The sequence below is a fragment of the Maudiozyma barnettii genome (assembly GCF_903064755.1).
Source record: "Maudiozyma barnettii strain CLIB 1767 genome assembly, contig: KABA2_03, whole genome shotgun sequence".
Lineage (NCBI taxonomy): Eukaryota > Fungi > Ascomycota > Saccharomycetes > Saccharomycetales > Saccharomycetaceae > Maudiozyma > Maudiozyma barnettii.
The window spans coordinates 221,444-240,009 of NW_024545240.1; the positions used below are offsets into that span (position 1 = coordinate 221,444).

General features: G+C 36.1%; 13 protein-coding genes across 13 annotated transcripts; 5 read left to right on the forward strand and 8 right to left on the reverse strand.

Moving 5' to 3' along the window:
- Window positions 1-341: 341 nt before the first annotated feature.
- UBS1 (Ubs1p) lies at window positions 342-1,259 on the forward strand (the record flags this gene model as incomplete). Its single annotated transcript, XM_041549566.1, has 1 exon — window positions 342-1,259. One exon carries the CDS (start codon window positions 342-344, stop codon window positions 1,257-1,259), a length of 918 nt encoding a protein of 305 aa, XP_041405500.1.
- A 155-nt stretch (window positions 1,260-1,414) lies between these two features.
- Window positions 1,415-2,746, reverse strand: TYR1 (prephenate dehydrogenase (NADP(+)); the record flags this gene model as incomplete). The annotated part of the gene is made up of 1 exon (XM_041549567.1): window positions 1,415-2,746. One exon carries the CDS (start codon window positions 2,744-2,746, stop codon window positions 1,415-1,417), a length of 1,332 nt encoding a protein of 443 aa, XP_041405501.1.
- Window positions 2,747-3,225: 479 nt separating this feature from the next.
- Window positions 3,226-3,657, reverse strand: POP7 (ribonuclease P/MRP protein subunit POP7; the record flags this gene model as incomplete). Its single annotated transcript, XM_041549568.1, has 1 exon — window positions 3,226-3,657. The coding sequence occupies one exon, from the start codon at window positions 3,655-3,657 to the stop codon at window positions 3,226-3,228; it is 432 nt and encodes a 143-aa protein (XP_041405502.1).
- Window positions 3,658-4,363: 706 nt separating this feature from the next.
- On the forward strand, window positions 4,364-5,566 carry PEX32 (Pex32p; the record flags this gene model as incomplete). The annotated part of the gene is made up of 1 exon (XM_041549569.1): window positions 4,364-5,566. The coding sequence occupies one exon, from the start codon at window positions 4,364-4,366 to the stop codon at window positions 5,564-5,566; it is 1,203 nt and encodes a 400-aa protein (XP_041405503.1).
- Window positions 5,567-5,840: 274 nt separating this feature from the next.
- On the reverse strand, window positions 5,841-7,922 carry SSE2 (adenyl-nucleotide exchange factor SSE2; the record flags this gene model as incomplete). The annotated part of the gene is made up of 1 exon (XM_041549570.1): window positions 5,841-7,922. The coding sequence occupies one exon, from the start codon at window positions 7,920-7,922 to the stop codon at window positions 5,841-5,843; it is 2,082 nt and encodes a 693-aa protein (XP_041405504.1).
- Window positions 7,923-8,329: 407 nt separating this feature from the next.
- Window positions 8,330-10,171, reverse strand: NPL4 (nuclear protein localization protein 4; the record flags this gene model as incomplete). The annotated part of the gene is made up of 1 exon (XM_041549571.1): window positions 8,330-10,171. The coding sequence occupies one exon, from the start codon at window positions 10,169-10,171 to the stop codon at window positions 8,330-8,332; it is 1,842 nt and encodes a 613-aa protein (XP_041405505.1).
- A 572-nt stretch (window positions 10,172-10,743) lies between these two features.
- On the forward strand, window positions 10,744-11,433 carry SEC66 (Sec63 complex subunit SEC66; the record flags this gene model as incomplete). Its single annotated transcript, XM_041549572.1, has 1 exon — window positions 10,744-11,433. One exon carries the CDS (start codon window positions 10,744-10,746, stop codon window positions 11,431-11,433), a length of 690 nt encoding a protein of 229 aa, XP_041405506.1.
- Window positions 11,434-11,710: 277 nt separating this feature from the next.
- SMY2 (Smy2p) lies at window positions 11,711-14,287 on the reverse strand (the record flags this gene model as incomplete). Its single annotated transcript, XM_041549573.1, has 1 exon — window positions 11,711-14,287. One exon carries the CDS (start codon window positions 14,285-14,287, stop codon window positions 11,711-11,713), a length of 2,577 nt encoding a protein of 858 aa, XP_041405507.1.
- A 422-nt stretch (window positions 14,288-14,709) lies between these two features.
- On the reverse strand, window positions 14,710-15,165 carry UMP1 (Ump1p; the record flags this gene model as incomplete). Its single annotated transcript, XM_041549574.1, has 1 exon — window positions 14,710-15,165. One exon carries the CDS (start codon window positions 15,163-15,165, stop codon window positions 14,710-14,712), a length of 456 nt encoding a protein of 151 aa, XP_041405508.1.
- A 294-nt stretch (window positions 15,166-15,459) lies between these two features.
- SWD3 (Swd3p) lies at window positions 15,460-16,491 on the forward strand (the record flags this gene model as incomplete). Its single annotated transcript, XM_041549575.1, has 1 exon — window positions 15,460-16,491. The coding sequence occupies one exon, from the start codon at window positions 15,460-15,462 to the stop codon at window positions 16,489-16,491; it is 1,032 nt and encodes a 343-aa protein (XP_041405509.1).
- An 82-nt stretch (window positions 16,492-16,573) lies between these two features.
- On the forward strand, window positions 16,574-17,560 carry ECM31 (3-methyl-2-oxobutanoate hydroxymethyltransferase; the record flags this gene model as incomplete). The annotated part of the gene is made up of 1 exon (XM_041549576.1): window positions 16,574-17,560. One exon carries the CDS (start codon window positions 16,574-16,576, stop codon window positions 17,558-17,560), a length of 987 nt encoding a protein of 328 aa, XP_041405510.1.
- Window positions 17,561-17,603: 43 nt separating this feature from the next.
- MGR2 (Mgr2p) lies at window positions 17,604-17,960 on the reverse strand (the record flags this gene model as incomplete). Its single annotated transcript, XM_041549577.1, has 1 exon — window positions 17,604-17,960. The coding sequence occupies one exon, from the start codon at window positions 17,958-17,960 to the stop codon at window positions 17,604-17,606; it is 357 nt and encodes a 118-aa protein (XP_041405511.1).
- Window positions 17,961-18,312: 352 nt separating this feature from the next.
- Window positions 18,313-18,528, reverse strand: ERI1 (Eri1p; the record flags this gene model as incomplete). The annotated part of the gene is made up of 1 exon (XM_041549578.1): window positions 18,313-18,528. One exon carries the CDS (start codon window positions 18,526-18,528, stop codon window positions 18,313-18,315), a length of 216 nt encoding a protein of 71 aa, XP_041405512.1.
- Window positions 18,529-18,566: the final 38 nt, after the last annotated feature.

Sequence of the window (18,566 nt, forward strand, 5' to 3'; positions counted from 1 at the left end):
CTCTCTCTCTCTCTCTCTCTCTCTCTCTCTCTCTCTCTCTCCTCATCTTCATTTGTTGCTAATCGAAACTACTTGAAATTTTATGTATTGCGGTGAAATTTTCCGTCAGATAAAAAATATTATAATATCATCTTTATTTGTCATTTGCAAAAAAAAAAAATGATGGAAATCATTTGACAGATTGAAGTAGTATTCATATAAGAAACAGTGACACAACACTTGTAAAAACTCTAATACATTGAATAGGGTGACACATTTAGTAATTTGAACCCCCTAGTGGAAGTACGTTATTATAAATCAAACCACAAACCATATTTTTTTGGTGACACACTCAGAACAATATGGCTAGTCTGCTGACCAAGAAAATGATGAAAGAGTGGAAAAATCTTTCCTGCTTAAGTTCAGAGGAACCACGTCTTTATCATCTGAAACCACAGGATTCAAATGTATGCATATGGCATTTGTTATTGAAAGAACCAAGAACTTTCATGGAGATATACATCCAACTCTATATTGCTGATGGCAAAAGATCTGAAATAGAGCAATACGAACAATCAGCGGTGATCATTCGATGTTTAACACCAAACAATTTACTCCCTATAAATAGGAATGTTTCATTATCACATCTCAGTCATATAATCGTGGATGAAGGTCTAAATACATTTATTATGAACCTTTGGCATACTTTTTTTGCGACAAACTACACATCTGATAACAAATTTCACTCAACAATAATAAATGCATCGATGTCTCATATATGGAATAGAATCATGTGTCGAAGTTTCAAAATTCATTTTCCTGATCTAGTTGGAATATTACAAAGTGGAGATTATCGTACAATCAAAAGTTATTCGAAATGGTTAAGAAGTGTGTACCCATCGCATTGTGGTATTTACAACAACAACAACAACAACAATAATAATAATAATAATAGTATAAACACAGACATTTTTCAAAATTTGATCTTTCAGCATTCAATAGACAATAATAATAAAAAGAATGGTAAAAACAACTATAACAACCAAAGTGCGAGGAATTCGCATTTCAACACAAAAACTACTCATCAACCAAGTCCTTGTGATGTATATAATATGTCATATTCGTATCCGTTTAACCAACAGAGAAGATCAATATTTAATAGGCAAACAGAAGATATAGATATGTTCGATTTAGACCCAAATTATGATGATGTTAGTATAAAGAGGAGAGGAGCATCGGACATCAAACAATCAAACTCATATAAGAAAAGTAAATTTTAACAAATATTATCATAGACATCAATACAGACACTTTTGCATCATCAGAATTTACTTATATACACATATAAATATATACAAATAGATAGATCTAGCTACACATAATAAAATTCATTAACTACACATTACACTTGTTTAATTTTCGTCTTGGTCTCGTATCATTTTTTGGAATGAGCTAGAATTTTCTTAATCATATCATTACCGATCTTTGTTGCTGCTGGGAACATAGGTTCAAAGAACTTTTGGACATCGTCAAATTGTTTTTGATAGAGATCAAAACTTTCAAACGATACTATGGAACTCCATTTTCTGGCTGCAACTACAAATTCAAGATCGATGCTTCTAAATGCCTTGTCATCAATAGCAGCATCGATAGTCTTGTCTAATAAACCAGGCGTTAAAAACAAATATTCTGACACACCCAAAAATATTCGAAAGAGTGGTGTAGAGCAAATCATATGATCATATGGATTAATTCCCAATTGATACCATGAATCGACAATAGCTAACAACGATAAATGTGAATTTGGAACTGAATTTATTGAATTTCTACCTTTCTCTGATAATGAAAATTCATCTAATAGGGAATCATCTAATAATAGCAGCCCTGTATGATTCCCAAATACAAACTCCTTAGCCTTCATTATTCTCTCAGTTAACTCTTCCTTTTTATGGTCTATAAAGAGTGTAAACAGTTCGGTGACACTTGTTGCGTATTGAAGAATTTGTTTATGAGCTTGTGGGTTGGTGATTGCCAAACCTGCATAAACGTGCCATTTGTTAGAGTAAATTCTTAACGAAATATTAATTTTAACATTTTCAATACCACCTTGCCATTTATTATCCTTTGCATCCCATGGGTAAGTTTCAGATTTTGCCCATGCACTACCCATTGATAAAAAGGCGGCATGGGTTACAGCTTGTGTATCTGCTGTTATCTTATCATGTTCATCGCAAGTCAAATAGACATGTTCACTCTTTAAACAAGACATGATAGAGTCTACCAGAGATAAAGAATAACCATTATCATTTGATCTGTGATCGATTATTACCAAAGGTTGACCTTCAGTGTTTACTTTAGGTCCATGTAACGAATGTACAGTTATGATCTTTGTATCGCTGGGTAATAACCTTTCAAATGCTAAAACTTCTGGTCGTTTACAACTTGTTTGGCCACCGACAATTGCATTAATTTTCGAAGAAGGGCCATAAAGGCCTACAATTTTATCAATGTTAGCTGCTTCGACACTATAAATAATGAAATCACTCACTCTACTTACCCTATGACCATCTTGGACTAAAGTAAATTTAGCATTAGCATATTTCTCCTTTAAACTGTCATACAATTCTTCTCTATCACATGCTACAACATTCCATCCTGCTTCTGAAAACTTCTCAGCATATAATTGGCCCATATCACCTAAACCTATGATACCAACTATTTTCTCTTTCTTCCATTGTGCGATCTGTTCATCTGTACCTACAGTCATCTTTTCTAATTGTAATGATAATACTTATAACCTATAACCTCACCTTCATATAAATAATAACTAAAACTTTGGAGATTGATACGTATATATCAACGAGTGATAATTATTTATGTCCTTTTAGTAATTGAAGGGTCTTCTTTGTTATTATATTTTCGAGAAGCCTCAAGCCATGAAATTTTCAGTTTTCGTCATCAATTTTATTTTTTTGGTCAAGTCAGAAGTATCAGTCATCGTCAATGACACATAATATTGGCGAAAGATATGTTTGAGTAATTGTCGATATTTTATTCGTACATTTGAATGTATTTATAATTATATTTAGGATGAGTCTACGAGGGAACTTATAGAACTTCAAGTTAGAAAAGAATACGAGTAATTCAGTTAACAAAAAAATAAATTAAATATACAAGTTGAAATATAAGATGGCGCATATGTATGGATAACCTTGAGAGGCAGTATGACGATGTTGTTTTTGACCTCTATGGGTAAATTTTGATCTCGATTCCACTTAAAGAACGTTTCTTCAGAGATGTATCTCTGTCTCTGTCGTCTATTATTGAATCATCGTTGTTTCCTTCCGCAATCACCTCATCTATCACATCCACACTTTTGGTACGGACCTCCAATCGTTTACCTTTCTCTTCTGCAAAATAGCACCCAAGAGCCATAGTTTTTTCAGTGGCTTTTCCCATACCTAATAATACAACACATTGAAACTTGGGGTCTTTTTTCCTTTTATCAAGATCATTCAAAAATTTATTAATTCGTTTGATTCCGCTGACAAAAGGTGTTGAGGATTTTACATATATTGTCGTCTTGATGTCATTATGCGTAGCCTGTTTCAAAGTCGGATGTTTAACAGTTATTTTAGAATTTTTATCTTCTTTGGTAGTCTTTGGTATTACTCCCATTGTTATATTTATATTTGTTTCTTGTTCAAGTTTTAATTTTTCAGTTCACAACTCTCGATGTCTAACAAAGTATAGGACCTTTGCAATGGATATTGTTAAATCAATATTAGTAGTGATTGGATAATAATATAATGGATACAATAAATTAACATGTCAAGTATTTGAAAATCTTGTCTTTTTCTATCTCATCTCTTGTTGAATTTTGATATTTTTTTTATTTTTTGAATTTGATTTTTTTGAATTTGTAAAGGAAAATTGTAGGGCAGATGGATATGAATAAGGGAAACAAACTGAACTGACCCTCCTCTGGCTAATTTCTTGGAGTTGGATGATTAACGTTCCTTATATTGATGTCTGTAAAGGAATTCTTTTTGAAGGAATACTTCAATCCCATTGATTATTCACAAGAAGCTTGTACTACTATCAAAGGGCGACAAGCTAGTGTTTATAATTGTTTCAGTTGTGCCTACGATTTCGGGGTAAAAATCACTAGTTTTAACTAAGATCTGCACTGCTTTAAGAGCCACTATTCTTATATCTCATCCCTATTTATATAACAGTTTAAGGATACAATAAACCTCCACACATTTATAAAGTTTCCTTTATCAAATCCTAACCTTTTTTTTCGAATTACGACATTCAATACATTAAAAAAAAATCTACGCATTACGTCAAACCCCAACTAAATATATATTTCACGTTAGTTATGGAATCACCACATTACGCTCAGTTTGTAACTCAAATTAACCAGAGGATACCTTTAATCATGACTACTCCTCTTCCTGTTTTGAAAGGTTTATCTGATCTATATCCTTTACTAATAATTATTGATAATATTTTGAGTACATTACTATGGACCACAGATGATTCCCCATTGATTTTCGTAAATATGATGATGGTATGTCTCAGCATACGGTATCTCTTCATACCGAATAATTTAATTATTACTGAGACCTGTGTTCAACACATGCTACTAGATTATCTTGGTTTGTTATGTACAAGTTTTCTTATGTGTTCCACTGGTTATTACTTACACACAGTCATTATGGAAACCAGAAATTCAGAACCACCAACAGTTGATGATATTGTTATTCTACTAGAAAACGTGGAACACAAGTTACATGTCATTAAGAAAGAAGCTTTAAATTTATTTGTAATTAATAACTACAGGGTGCTTTTCCAATGGTTAACTTTGGCAACTTTTATTCAAGTATTAATTTTCAAATTTCATTTGTTACCATATATCAATGATACCAAGTCCTATTTAATAGTAGCATTTATTACAGTATCAATATTCCATACACGAACTATTCAAGGATTACTACAAATATTATGGAGACTCCAATACTTACGAATTGTATACTTCTGGTGGAGAGGACCCCATGATAAGTTCTATAGTATAAAAAATTTGGCTCCATTAGCTTATTTTAATATGATCATATCAAATCAATCATATATCACTGTTAAATTAACTATTCAAAATACGGAGGAACTAATTAAAATAGAAACATTAAGAAACAGATTGATAGAATTGTATGAACAAGAAGAAAATATACCACAAATGACTGAAATATCTACGCCTTCCTTAACATTTAATATTATGAAAATATGTGTTAAAGAAAATCAAAGAAAATGGCAGAATGGTGCATGGACAGAAAAAACGTTATCCTACGAGAGAAGTAATTTCACAATCGTTTCTCCGTTTGGAACTGTATTCAATTCAGATAATCCTTTGAACTACGAGACAAATGTTCCACCAAACTGGATAAAATTAGATGAGATGTGGAATAAATCCCCTTGGACCTATGGTGATGGTAATTGGCAAGTCATTGGATCAAAGGATTCCACGGAATGTTTTACAAGAACAAGATCATGGAGTTTTAGGATCTTTCAGAGAAAACCCAAGTAATCAAGAATTTATATAGTACATACATATATAATCTTTGCATTTATTAAATTTAATATATTCTTACTCAAAATCTAATCATGAATGAACTTATCCATTATGATATGGATCCTTAGGACACAAATACAATTGCGACGCTTATCAGTACGTATATATATTTATTAATTTTTGTATCGTATGTGTTATATAATGGTGGGGGTGTTGAATGAACAGAAGTATGTAGTGAGTGAGACATCTCAGAAGAGAAAATATTGAATGAAAAAAAACATTAAATTAACTAATCTAAATCAACATCACCTTCAGCATCGGTTTTGCTTTCCTTGGCTTCAGCTTCAGCCTTTCTTTGAGCAGACAATTTAGCAGCTAGGTCAGCCATTTGGGAAGATTCTTGCTTGGCTCTTAGAGCTTGTCTCTTTTCTTCTTCCTTTTGTTGGTATCTACCCTTGATTAGGTTACCAAGAGAAGCTAATTCTTCGTACTTAGCAATGTACTTAGCCTTAATGGAATCGTAACCATCATCGTACAACCAGTCTTCGGCCTTTTGTAGCATTTCCTTTAATCTGGTCTTTTCAGCATCAGAGGCAAAATCAGAATATTCTTCGTCAAGCTTACCACGTAGAGTGTAGATATATTCTTCTAGAGTGTTCTTACGGTCTTCAGTTTCGTAGACAAGTTTGTCTTGAGCGTTCAATTCGTTTTCCTTTTCGATCAATTCGTTCAAAGCCTTAGCTTCTAGAGCAAATGTGTGAGCAACAATAGTTAGGTCAGCCTTCTTGACAGTCTTCGTGACTTCCTTGAATTCAGGTTCAGCATCTTCAGCAGCATCTTCTGGTAGAGGGATTTCTTCCTTAACAACAATATCTTCTAAAGTGTAAGCTTCTTCAATAGTGTGAAGACCGGATGGGTCACATCTCAACTTTAATTTAACTGGAACAGATTCTTCACCTTCACCTAGTTCAACACCAGTGATTTCCCAGTTGGCGATCTTTTCAGCAACATTAGCTGGTAGATCTTCTTTGTTAGTGTAGAAAGCTTCCATGTTGAAGTCACCAGTACGGTGTAGAGTGATCATCTTGGTAGATGGGTAGGTGGTGTTCTTTGGGAAGACCTCTAGAGTGTCTTCATCTTCAGCTTGCTTATCCCAAGAGTAAGAGACGGAGTATGGATGGATATCTTCGAATTTGAATGGTCTGACTCTTAGAGTTGGAGAATGGATAGCACAGATGAAAGCAGCACCCTTGGCAATAGCTTCGTCTTGGTTCAAAGTTGTAGACAATGGCTTACCGAAGGCCTTGGAAATAGAGTCCTTCAAAGTTGGGATACGTGTGGTACCACCAATGACTTCAACAAAATCGACTTCATCAGCAGTGATACCAGCCATGGCCAGAGCCTTGGTAACTGGTTCAGTGACAGATTCAAGCAATGGCTTGACTAATTCTTCTAGTTCTTCACGAGTCATTTGAGAAGAGACATCGACGTCGTTCATAACGGATTCAACAGAGAATGGAGCAGTGGTATTGGCAGATAGAACCTTCTTTAACTTTTCAGCAGCAGTAATGATTCTGTTGTAAGCCTTAGCGTTTTCTCTGATATCAATCTTGTACTTAGCCTTGAATTCATCAGCAAAGTGTTCGGTGATGGCACGGTCAAAGTCTCTACCACCGAAGTGTTTGTCGTAAGCAGTACCTAGGACCTTTAGTTCACCCTTCTTGAAAGCCATGATAGAACAAGTGTAAGAAGAGTGACCAATGTCAACGAAAGCGACGATTCTTGGTTTCTCTTCACCTTCTGGTAAATCGGTCTTGAAGACACCATAAGAAACGGCAGCAGCAGTAACATCATTGACGATTCTGACTGGGTTTAGACCAGCGATTCTAGCAGCGTCACTCATAGTGTAACGTTGTTCTTCGGTGTACCAAGCTGGGACAGCAATACAGACATCAGAGATGTTAGCCTTGGTTTCGTCAATAACAGTGTGCTTAACTTTGTCCATATACATGGCAGCCAATTGACTACCAGAGTAAGTTTGTTGTTCACCAGCAAATCTGACTTGGGCACCGACGTTACCGTCGTCCATCTTGACAAGCTTGGAAGTAATGTACTTGGATTCCTGTTCCATGTCCTTGTCATCGTATTTCAAACCAAGGATTCTCTTTAGACCAGTAACAGTGTTCTTAACGTTGGAAGTTTGCTTAGTTCTACCAGTTTCACCTAGGTATCTGTTCTTTGGACCAAAACCAACAACAGAAGGAGTGGAACGGTTGGAAACTTCATTGACAACAATATCAATACCTCTGTTTCTTGCAACAGCTAGGACAGAGTTGTCGTTACCAAAATCTAGACCAAATGGAGTACTCATTATGTATTGGGAATTATGAACGTATTGGTTGATATTTAATATAAAGGTTTTATAAATAAGACTTTATTAAAGTAGAAAAGCGGGAGAAATTTAATAGCCCTGATTAGTGATTATTCATAAAAAGATTGTGTTTCTCTTATATATAATAAACCATTGGCAACCAGAACATAGTTTCACCACCAATACTGAATGACCCAATGTAAGATGTGTGATGGGTAAAAAGAGCTTTAGTTTCTTTCAGAAGTCTGCAGTCTCTCGGGGTCCTAAGAGTGCTCATCATCCAAGCATCGCAAAATTTTTCATTTTTTCCTGCGAAAATTTTTTTTATTTCGTAACATGCCGTCGGTAACGATCTCTCGAGAACATTCTAGAATAAAGACACAACATCATGTGACCTCGCGATATTTTCAAGAACTTTCCTGAAGGATCATGATCAGCGTTTGCCATTCCGGAGTGGTGATGAGTTGTAGTAAAGGTGTTTCGTAGTCCTCACCTGGCGCAGTTGTTGTAGCAGCTTGAACCAAGAGTTTCCACTGTTCTTCATTTATAATTTGAAGGCTGTGGATATAGATTAAAAAGTGGAAATTTGAGATTTTTTCATGTAATTCGTTGAAATTATCACTTGTTGCAGATTGGAAAATATATTTCTTCAGTTCCTGGTAATCCTGAGATTGCCCCATTGCTTGTCTATTAGCCCATGGGAATCCGCCTTTGCTGATAAACATTGGGGGCTTTGATGGAATAGTAGCAGTTTCACCAACTTCTTTGTCTTCGGTAGATTCTTGTTTTGTATCTTCTGTTGACTCTGTAGTTGGAAACCCATGAGATAATGACACTAACAGATAATCGTTTGGGAATGCAGGTTTTGCATTTTCTTTAACCGTTAAATTATATTCATTCTTTTTCATATAAAATATCTCTGGGACGTACCTTTTATTTGTAGTTTCATTAATGTATGCCATTGATGGATGAGTAGAACCACTAATCATTGTAGCATCAATCAATGCTTCTGCATCGGTTGATACTTGATAACTGGAGATATCAATATTACCTTCGAGGTTCCCAGATATCACACAAGTAACAAATTTAGAAGAGAAAGTATTTTGTTCACTAAATTTGCATATATTTGGATGTTCCAATTGGTGTTTGGCTGCCATAATCACTTCGAATGATGACAGGAAAAATGAATCCTTATGTCTTTTACAAAATACAGAACCGTCACCATTGCCAGAATCAGTTAAATCTGTAAACATTAAACCAATTCTAAATAATCTCATCTTTGAAGCCAAATCATCTATCTCTTTCATCTCCTTCAGTACTTGTTCCCCATCCATGGTAAGACCATCTTGTTCATCATGCTGAGGTGGTTCATATATAGCCTCTACGACTGCTTTGATCCCTAATGGGGTTGAGTCATATTTCTTATAAGTACCATACATGTAAGCAAACCTTTGCATACCTGTAGATCTCCATGCTTCTATAAAATTGTTAATCAGTGCACTATTTTGAAATTCGACATGATCTACCATTCTAAACTCCTGTTGTTGTAAAGTGATTGCCGACGGTTGACATTTAGAACAAATACCTCTAGGCCATGATTCATGACCATTAGTACAATGTAAATCTATCTTGAAATTTGGTTCTGATAAAGGTGCGATATATGAGCTGCCATTTTCTTTCTTATTAGTAGCTTCGTTGATCCTTTTCAAATAAGAATGGAAAGAAATATGTTTAATATTATGTTCTTCATGATAACTTTTATCCCATGGCGGTAAAGGAGAACAATATTCACACATACCTTTATCACCGTGTTTACAAAGTGGAGATCTCTTTCTTGAAATAGATCCATTTTCCTTCTCCAATTCCATATCAATTGGTAATTCTGAGGAATTATTAGTATTAGTCTTTAAGGAGTCAATGTTAACACTTTGGGAATTAGAGTCATGTTGTTGTGAGATATGTGTAGTGGCCACTGCAGCAGCTGTCTCGTTAATATCTGTTGAGTTCTTATCATAAGTAATATATACAATATCACCATGATGTAGACCCAGATCACGCACTGTTCTTTCGATTATATTCCCCACAGGTTCCCCATTATTTAAACCAGGTTTGTCACTAACTTTAATCGATGATACATCAATGGGTTCTTTCAATTGAGTCAGTAAATTTTCTAATAATGCACCAAATAAGTTGCTCTCTTCACAGGAGACTCTATGCATCCCATCTTTCGATCTAAATCTAACCAACATGTTCGTAATGTTAGATTATGGTAGATTCATGCAATTATTTAAATATATATATAAGAGCTGTAGAGGAACTCTAAAATGTAGTTGATTATATTCACTAAAAGAAATTAGTTCTTTATAGTAGCAAACAACTCCTAAAATCTATTCAAACTAGTATTTGAACTTCTTCTACCTATTCCTATTCCATCAAGAAACCAACTGCTCTTTGTCCAGTGGCAAAATCCCCTTCGTTTCTTCTTATATAAAGAGAGATTCATTGATAGTTTTTTACCACTGAATAACCCTAATAGGGCTCCCCTTCGAATCCCGTCCATTGCCAAATATTTTATTTGAAAATGCGCGTTTGTCGTACACGAAAACCAATATATTGAAAAATTTGGTGGTGAAAAAAAAGAGACGAAGTCGCTATTGCGCGGCGGGCAGACGAACAAACTAATGATGGGACAAGTTGTGAAATTATTAGGTGACAGCACATAAGAAGAGGTTGAATAATTGAACTTGATCTTTGAATATTTATGAGGCATATCAGGTAAAAGGGCAGTAAGGATAGTACACTAGAGAATATTGAATAAGAAATGGCTGATAATAGTACATTTGAGGAAGGATTTAACACTACCTATTCCGACAACTTTAACGGCACTTTCAACGGCACGTTTAATGGTACCTATAGTAATAATACAAATGGTACATTTACAGAAACAGAAGAGAAAGTGAAAACGATTCCAATTTCTTTCTACACCCCAATTATCTATGCTGTCATCTTAATCGTGTCGTTGATCATCTTCTCAAAACGTTATAGAGAAGGCAGGATTAGAAAGTTGGCTGAACAACCAGAAATCTTTGATGAACATGATGCTAAAGAATTATATTTTGAATTGAAAGAATTAAGTAAAACTGAGAAAATACATGAAAAGGTGTTGAAAGCTGCTCTGTTGAACCGTGGTGCCGAAGCTATAAGACGTACTTTGAAATTGAAAGAATTAGGTCCACAAATTGAATTGATGTATAAGAATGGGTCTGTCGGTGAAGACTATTGGGAAAGATTCCAAGCTGAAACTAAATTTGTTGAAGTTGAATTTAGAGACACTATACAAGAGTCTGAAAACTTACAACCAGGCTGGCCTAAGATGTTTGCTGCTCTATGTCAAGAAATTTGTTTCAATCAAGCTTTAAGCAGACGTTATCAATCTATCTTAAAACGTAAAGAAGTTTGCATAAAGGAATGGGAATTGAAATTGAATAATGATGGTACTTTAACTAAATAGTAATATCTATCTTTTCGATTTTTATAGTAATATAGATAATTATAAACATAATACATATTTTTTTAAGATTAAATAGATTAAAAATAATATGAAAATGTAATTTATTGTGTCTTTATAAATACATAAAACATTACTTATCTATAAGAAGATTTATTTTTCAATTTTTTGTTGTTATAATACACTATTTTAAGAATTACTATATGTTACAAAGATATATTTACTATTTGAATGTATCAAATAAAATAAAAAAGGAAATCATATTCGTAGACTATTAGTACTAATGTCTCTTACCTTTCTTTTTACTAACAACTTGGAATTCCCAGTCATCATCATTACCTTCTGGTAAAGCTAATGCTTCACTCCAACTTAATGGATCCTTAACTTGTTTTTCACATTGAACACGTTTCTTTGTAAATTCTGTAGCAAATCTTCTTCCGTCCATAACAGAACTATTAGAATAAATAGTATCTGCAATGATTTCATTAGCAATTGGACCAGCTGGTAAACTTAATAAAACCTCTAGCACACTATTCATAGATATACCGGGGTTTAGTTTTAACTGTGATTTACACCATCTCAAGAACTCTTGACGAGCAGAAATAGATGCATTACCAGGATAATGATTAGTCGAAATAGCTACAGCCGGTTTCTTTAAACTTGGAACACTAATTGATTGACCCACTGGTTTCAAAGTGGCATTCTTCTTGTCAATAGTATTGGTTTTCTTTGTGACAGTACTCCATGCACCATCATCAGATGTTGTAGTTTTGTGCTTGGTGTTGTTGCGTTGAACTTGTTCCCAAATTTTTTTCTGTTCTTCAATAAAGCTTGGATCTTCGAGAGGTTCCTTCTTTGAAGTTATCTTGGTTGAATTGTTTTTTTTTGGGGTGTTGTTCATTAATTGAGATTTAATATCAATAGAAACAGGAATTTGTTGGGATTTTTTTGGCATTGATGCCCAATTCAGCATTGCTTTTCTACTCTCTTCTTCTTTATCTTGTAATAAAATTTGTGTGTTAAGTTTCATAGCTCTTTGTCTTTCTCTTGATTCTTTCTCCTCTAATTTCTTCTGAGCATGAATAGCCTGTTCTTTAAGGTTAATCTTTGGAATTGAAGAAACATTAACTGTCTTGTTGGCCCATGGAGCAGTTACTATAGGAGCCGATGGTATGGCCTCAGAATTAGCAGCTGAATTTTGCTTAAAATTTGTTTCATCTTCTGTTTCGACTTCGTCTTCAGCTTCTGACATTCCAAGTAATTGATTTGCCTTTTCAGCCTTCAGCGCTTCTAATTTTTGTTTTTGATTCATTTTTTTCTTTTCTTTATGAACGACCTTCTCTTGTTGCTCTTTTAATTTCTTTTGTTTCTTTTGAAGTTTCAGTTCTTCTCTCTTGCGGGATTCACGTTCATTTCTTTCTTGTTCTTCTAATAATAATTTAGCTGCTTTCTCTGCTTTTTCTTTACGCCTTTTCTCTTCATTTAAACGAGCATTTTCTCTTGCGTTTAATTCGGCTTCTTTCTTCAATTGTTCTTTCTTAATAACTTCTTGTCTTTCATTCTCTTTTCTTTCAAGTTCAAACTTTTCTTGGTTTTCACGATTCTTAATTTCATCTTCTTTAGCAAAGATTTGCATCTTTTCAACATACTCAGGTGTCTCCTTAATGGCCCAATAATCACCTAGATCATTTTCTTTAATGATAGTAGATACGTCCATCTTTCTAATATGTTTTCTGTTCATTGATACCGGGACAGTCACTTCGCGATAATAACTTCCATCATCAAATTTCATCTTAAATATTTCATCCTGTGTATAATCACCACTTGCTTCGATATCTGCTTCTGCTACCAGATGTTCTCTTTGCCTGTTAATTTTTTGTTCCAAAGTTAAATCATCTAAATTATTTTCTTGTTGTGGCTCTTCTTTTTTTGTTTGAGAATCTGCTGGGAAAAAGTTTGAGACTCTTGGTAACGTATTTGTCACATTCGTGATTGTTTCAGTCGTCACAGGTGGGTTAAATTGATGGTTTGTCATATGCATCTGCGGAGGAAGACGTTGCTGTTGCTGTTGCTGTTGTTGAAATATTGAGACCATTTGATCAAATGCACTAAATGGATCTTTAACATTTTGAACCAAACGAGCTAAATCTGTCAAAGTAATGAATCTATCATTAATTCCCAATGGTTCATAAGTGGATCCCATCCGACATATTGATAAATCCGGTTGAAAGTAGTTCGATTCATACCATTTCGCCATTGTTGAAGAATCGAACGGACCCTGGATATTTCCTTGCATATCTTTATATTTCCAATGTGAAATGATTGGTTGTGGGAATGGCATGAATGAAGCGGGAATTCCTGGTGGCAATGGGTTCAAGGCAGGGTTTGCACCTGGAGGGTGCATCTGTAGAAGTGACGATGTGGAAGATGTATGCAATGGGATTTGATGATTGAACACGGACGTTTGGTTGACACTTGGCATGACGGTAGTACTGTTATTGTGATTCAGTGGCAACGATGGATGCAATGCATTGGGAGTAGATGGGTCGTTATGATGGTGATTCTGTGAGGTGGAGGAAGAAGAAGATGGCTGCCAGGAATTCAATAAAGCCGATTGAGATCGTGCAGTGGTCAAGGGTGGTCGTTGATTCAATGCATCATGATGTTCTGCTGTGGAACCATTGGCATACGGAGAGGAAGCCCTTTGCATTCCGATGGAATCCACCAATGAGGAAGTCCGTGACAAAGGAACCCTGTCGCCAAGTAGCGGGTGAGGTACAGTAGTATTATTGTTGTTGTTGTTGTTGTTATTGAATTGTAAGTTTTGAAACTGGTAACTTAATGGATCGTTATTCATTGCTGGTAGGAGTGCGACGAGGGATTGTAGGTATGTTGTAGTGTGCTGGTGATAACTGCAAACTACTCGAGATGAAGTACGTATATAACTGCTATTTTATGTAATGAAATGATAGTTGAAGGGTGACATGCTAGTTAAAATAAAAAAATTACAAGCTGGGGGAACAAAAAAAAATTGTTCATCGAGCATTTAAATAATTGCAGTGTGAATGAAAAAAAATTAAAAGAAAAAAGAGGGAAAACACAATCAGGTTAAATATAGAGAGAGGGAGAGACATATAGAAACGATTGGTGTTAAATGAAAAGTGTGTTTCGTAGAGGTGGATTACACAATCATGTTGTAATGACGATAATATTAAATCGTATGTAATTTATATAGATATATAAAAAATCTTAAAACTAGGTAAATGAGGTAAAGAAAGGTTATAATTTCAAATCATTTTCCATCAAAGTATGAATATCTTTAGCAACATCGGTCGAAGCCATGTTTCCACTAGCATCTGTAGTATAAACGTCTTCCCAATCAATCGAAGTATCTTTATTTAACAGGATATCTTTATGTAGCGAATTTCCATTGCTGTGAATTGGGTTGAAGCCTGATTTTTCAATGATTTCTACTTCCATGACACGTTTCATTGGTTCGGCAATCCCGAAGATCTGGCGGTACTGTTCCAATTGTCTCTCTCTCTGGGTAGTTTCCCAGTTATTTATACGATCTTGTAACGGATGGCGGTTACCTATTTGACTTGATAATGGTACTGCCCCACCATTTTGTTGACGCAGAGTATCAGGTAGCGAAGGTACAGCATTTGATTGATGTAGGGTATCCTGAGAGGTAGACACTGAGGAGTTGAAGTTGTTGCCAGGTATCACGTTCATAGTATGCTGTGTATGTGTATGTATGTCTTGGTTAGTTGCAATGTTCCAATAAAGTAACTAGTTATTTTGCCACCTTCCTTATTTTTATAAGATGTGATATGTATGGTATTAGTCCCCATTATGAATATCATTGAAATTTTCAAAGCGAACAGGGCGCGCAGCGCAAGAGAGAGAGAGAGAAAGTCAAACTAACATATATAGAAAGTGACCCATACAAAATTCACAAACAATCATGTACATATACATGTATATGTACATGTATGCTAGCAATAAACAGGGTGTTTTGTTTGCAAAATGTATGAACACGTGTCAACACTGCACGAACCACACTCCGACAGGAAATCCACCTATTCCACAGTTAAAGTATCTCCAAATGGACAATGCGTAGCCATTCCTCAAGACACACACATACTAATATACGATATCACGAACGACCACGCACCACCACCACCAGCGACTAGAATAGTAACCAATCACACGTTGCCAATATCCGACGTGTGCTGGTCACCTGACGGCGAGTGTATAGCCACCGCAAGCGACGATCACACCGTGGAGATCGTGCACGTGACAATGTATGGCATATTACATATTTTAACGGGGCACACTGCTCCAGTGGTGACGTTGTGTTACAACAGCAAGGGCAACTTGCTGTTCACGGGCTCGATGGATGAAAGCGTGAAGACGTGGGATGTCCTTAATGGCAAGTGTCTGCGAACGATATCTGCGCACTCGGATTCCGTCGTGAGCCTGACGTTGCCTCACTGTGATGACTCGGTGATGGCGTCCGGGTCGTACGATGGGCTGGTGCGGATATTCGATACGCAGACCGGGCATTGTCTGTCGACGCTAACGTACGACAAGGACTGGAAGCATAGTGGGCGGGTCGTGCCCATCACGCAGTTGGAATTCTCGTTGAATGGGAAGTTCCTGTTGGTGAAGAGTCTTGACGGCGCTGTGAAGTTATGGGACTGCATACGTGGGGTGGTGGTGAGAACGTTTGTCAATAGGCAGGATGATAATAATAGTAACGATGCTACGAATGAATGGCGAGGGAAGTTCAGTGGTGGCATGGCCATAGGCTATATCGATCCACCAGAGACCCATAGTAACGGGATAGTAATTAGTGGAGACTCCAATGGCTATATCAGCTGTTGGGACACGCACACCAAACGATTGTTGCAAAAGATGGACACGGAACAGCGGAACCCGATTATGGACATGTGCACGGTGAGAAACAAGCTAGCCGTTATCACGCGCGACGGCCGCTGCGACATTTATAAATGGGGGGCAGAACAGAAGTGCGATGAACCCTCGAAGAACATATAAAATCTAAATAAGTAGTAATAGAACACAATACAATAGAATAAGGGCACGCACGGCGGCACGAGTAGAATTAAGAAAAGCAATGATGCTAGGAACTGTAAGATGTAGAGCTCCATTGGCCCGATCATTACGACCATTCAAGCATTTTTATTCATCGCATTCCCCAATCGGTAATGTCAAGCGCTCGCTAACTATTGCCGATATCAAAGCCAAATATGTCAGTGGTGCACCCTTGAGTATGATTACAGCATATGATTATTTGACTGCACAATGGGTGCAGGACAGCAATAGCGATATGTTACTAGTGGGCGACTCCATGGCTATGACTTCGTTGGGTTACACCTCCACTACTGAGCTGCCATTTGATGAGTTTAAATATCACGTGCAGGCGGTGACTCGTGCCTCTGGTTCCTCAATGGTGGTGGTAGATATGCCATTCGGATCATTCGAAGAGAGTTATGCGCATGGTGTTGCCAATGCTATCCGGCTATTGAAACTGAGCCCTAAAGTGATATCCTTGAAAGTGGAATGTGGCGACTACCGGCGAGATCGTTACACGTTTGGGTTCATTCGTGAGTTATGCGAGAGGGGCATCCCCGTGATGTCTCACATTGGGTTGACTCCACAACGTGCAAATTCATTGGGTGGGTTTAAAGTACAGGGTAACCAATCCGCCGCAGAGATCTTGTCGTTATACGGCACGGCAGTGCAATTGCAGAAACTGGGCTGCTGGTCAACGGTGATAGAATGTGTGCCGCATAAAGTGGCATCGTTCATCACTCAACAGCTAAGCATTCCAACCATTGGGATTGGAGCGGGGATGGGGACAAGTGGACAAGTCCTGGTGGTTAGTGATATGTTAGGATTATCTTCTACTAGTAGCGATACTGACCAATCTTTATTGCCAAGATTTGTTAAACAGTATGACCAGTTAGGACCTGTAGCTAAAGCAAAACTGCAACAATATAACAAAGAAGTACAATTAAAACAGTTCCCATTGATGGAACATTCCTTTAAATTGAAAGAAACGGTATGGAATGAATTCTTGGATTTAATTAAAAAAGATAATTGAAAGTAGATATGTACATAGATATATATCCTGTATATTTAATTATTTATTTATGCGAAAGTTCAAACTGTTTGCGTATACGCCATGTTTCAAATTTAGCTCTTTGTTGTAAATCGTGTTGTTGTCTTAATGTTAACATATTACTATTATTATACTCATTAGTTTCACTGCGAATCACTGACCCTATTGACATAAATAGACCAAAAGTACCCGCAGAACCAGCAATATATTTACCTAGTGTTCTAACAACTCCATCAGGTCCCGCACCCTGGGTCATTATAGTAAAACCGCCAAATAATACACCCGTGCAGACACCAACAGATGTACCCATTAATAAACCCATCTTGAATTTATCCCAATTCGACGCTTCTTCTTGTCCATAAACTTGTTTAACTGGTGGCATTATGTATATGTATGTGATGTTGTGCACTTCTACGTTTGCAGGTTCGTTTGTCTGTGACTTTCTTACTATTATCTTTTTATATATACCCCCTACCTATATATATATATATATATATATATGCTTCCTTGCTTCCTGGTTTGCTTGTTTGCTTGCTTTTATTTTTTTTTGTCTCTGTTCATATAAAGCCGCATCCTTTATTTTTGTTTTAATATACACAGTTTAATTGGATAATGATCCGTTGAATGAAAAATATTTATTATATTGATGATGATTTCTATATGTTTATAGAATAATGCCTGTATGTATGTATGTATGTATTTGATTTCGTTTGATTTGGTTTGGTTTGATTTAGTTAACTCACGAGTCTACGTTTTGAATTTGCAAATAATTCGGAATCACACCACGCTATAGTGACCCAATTCCATACCATAAATGGACATAACCATACCCAACACCAATAATATAATGCCGTACTATTGCATGATACATATAGATATGATACGATAGCAATCATTAATATAGACCATGTGCTACCAAGAACAACATATCCTGCTGTCTTTTGTTTCATCCCTAAAAAAATCACTGTCCACTCCTGATATGCTCTTT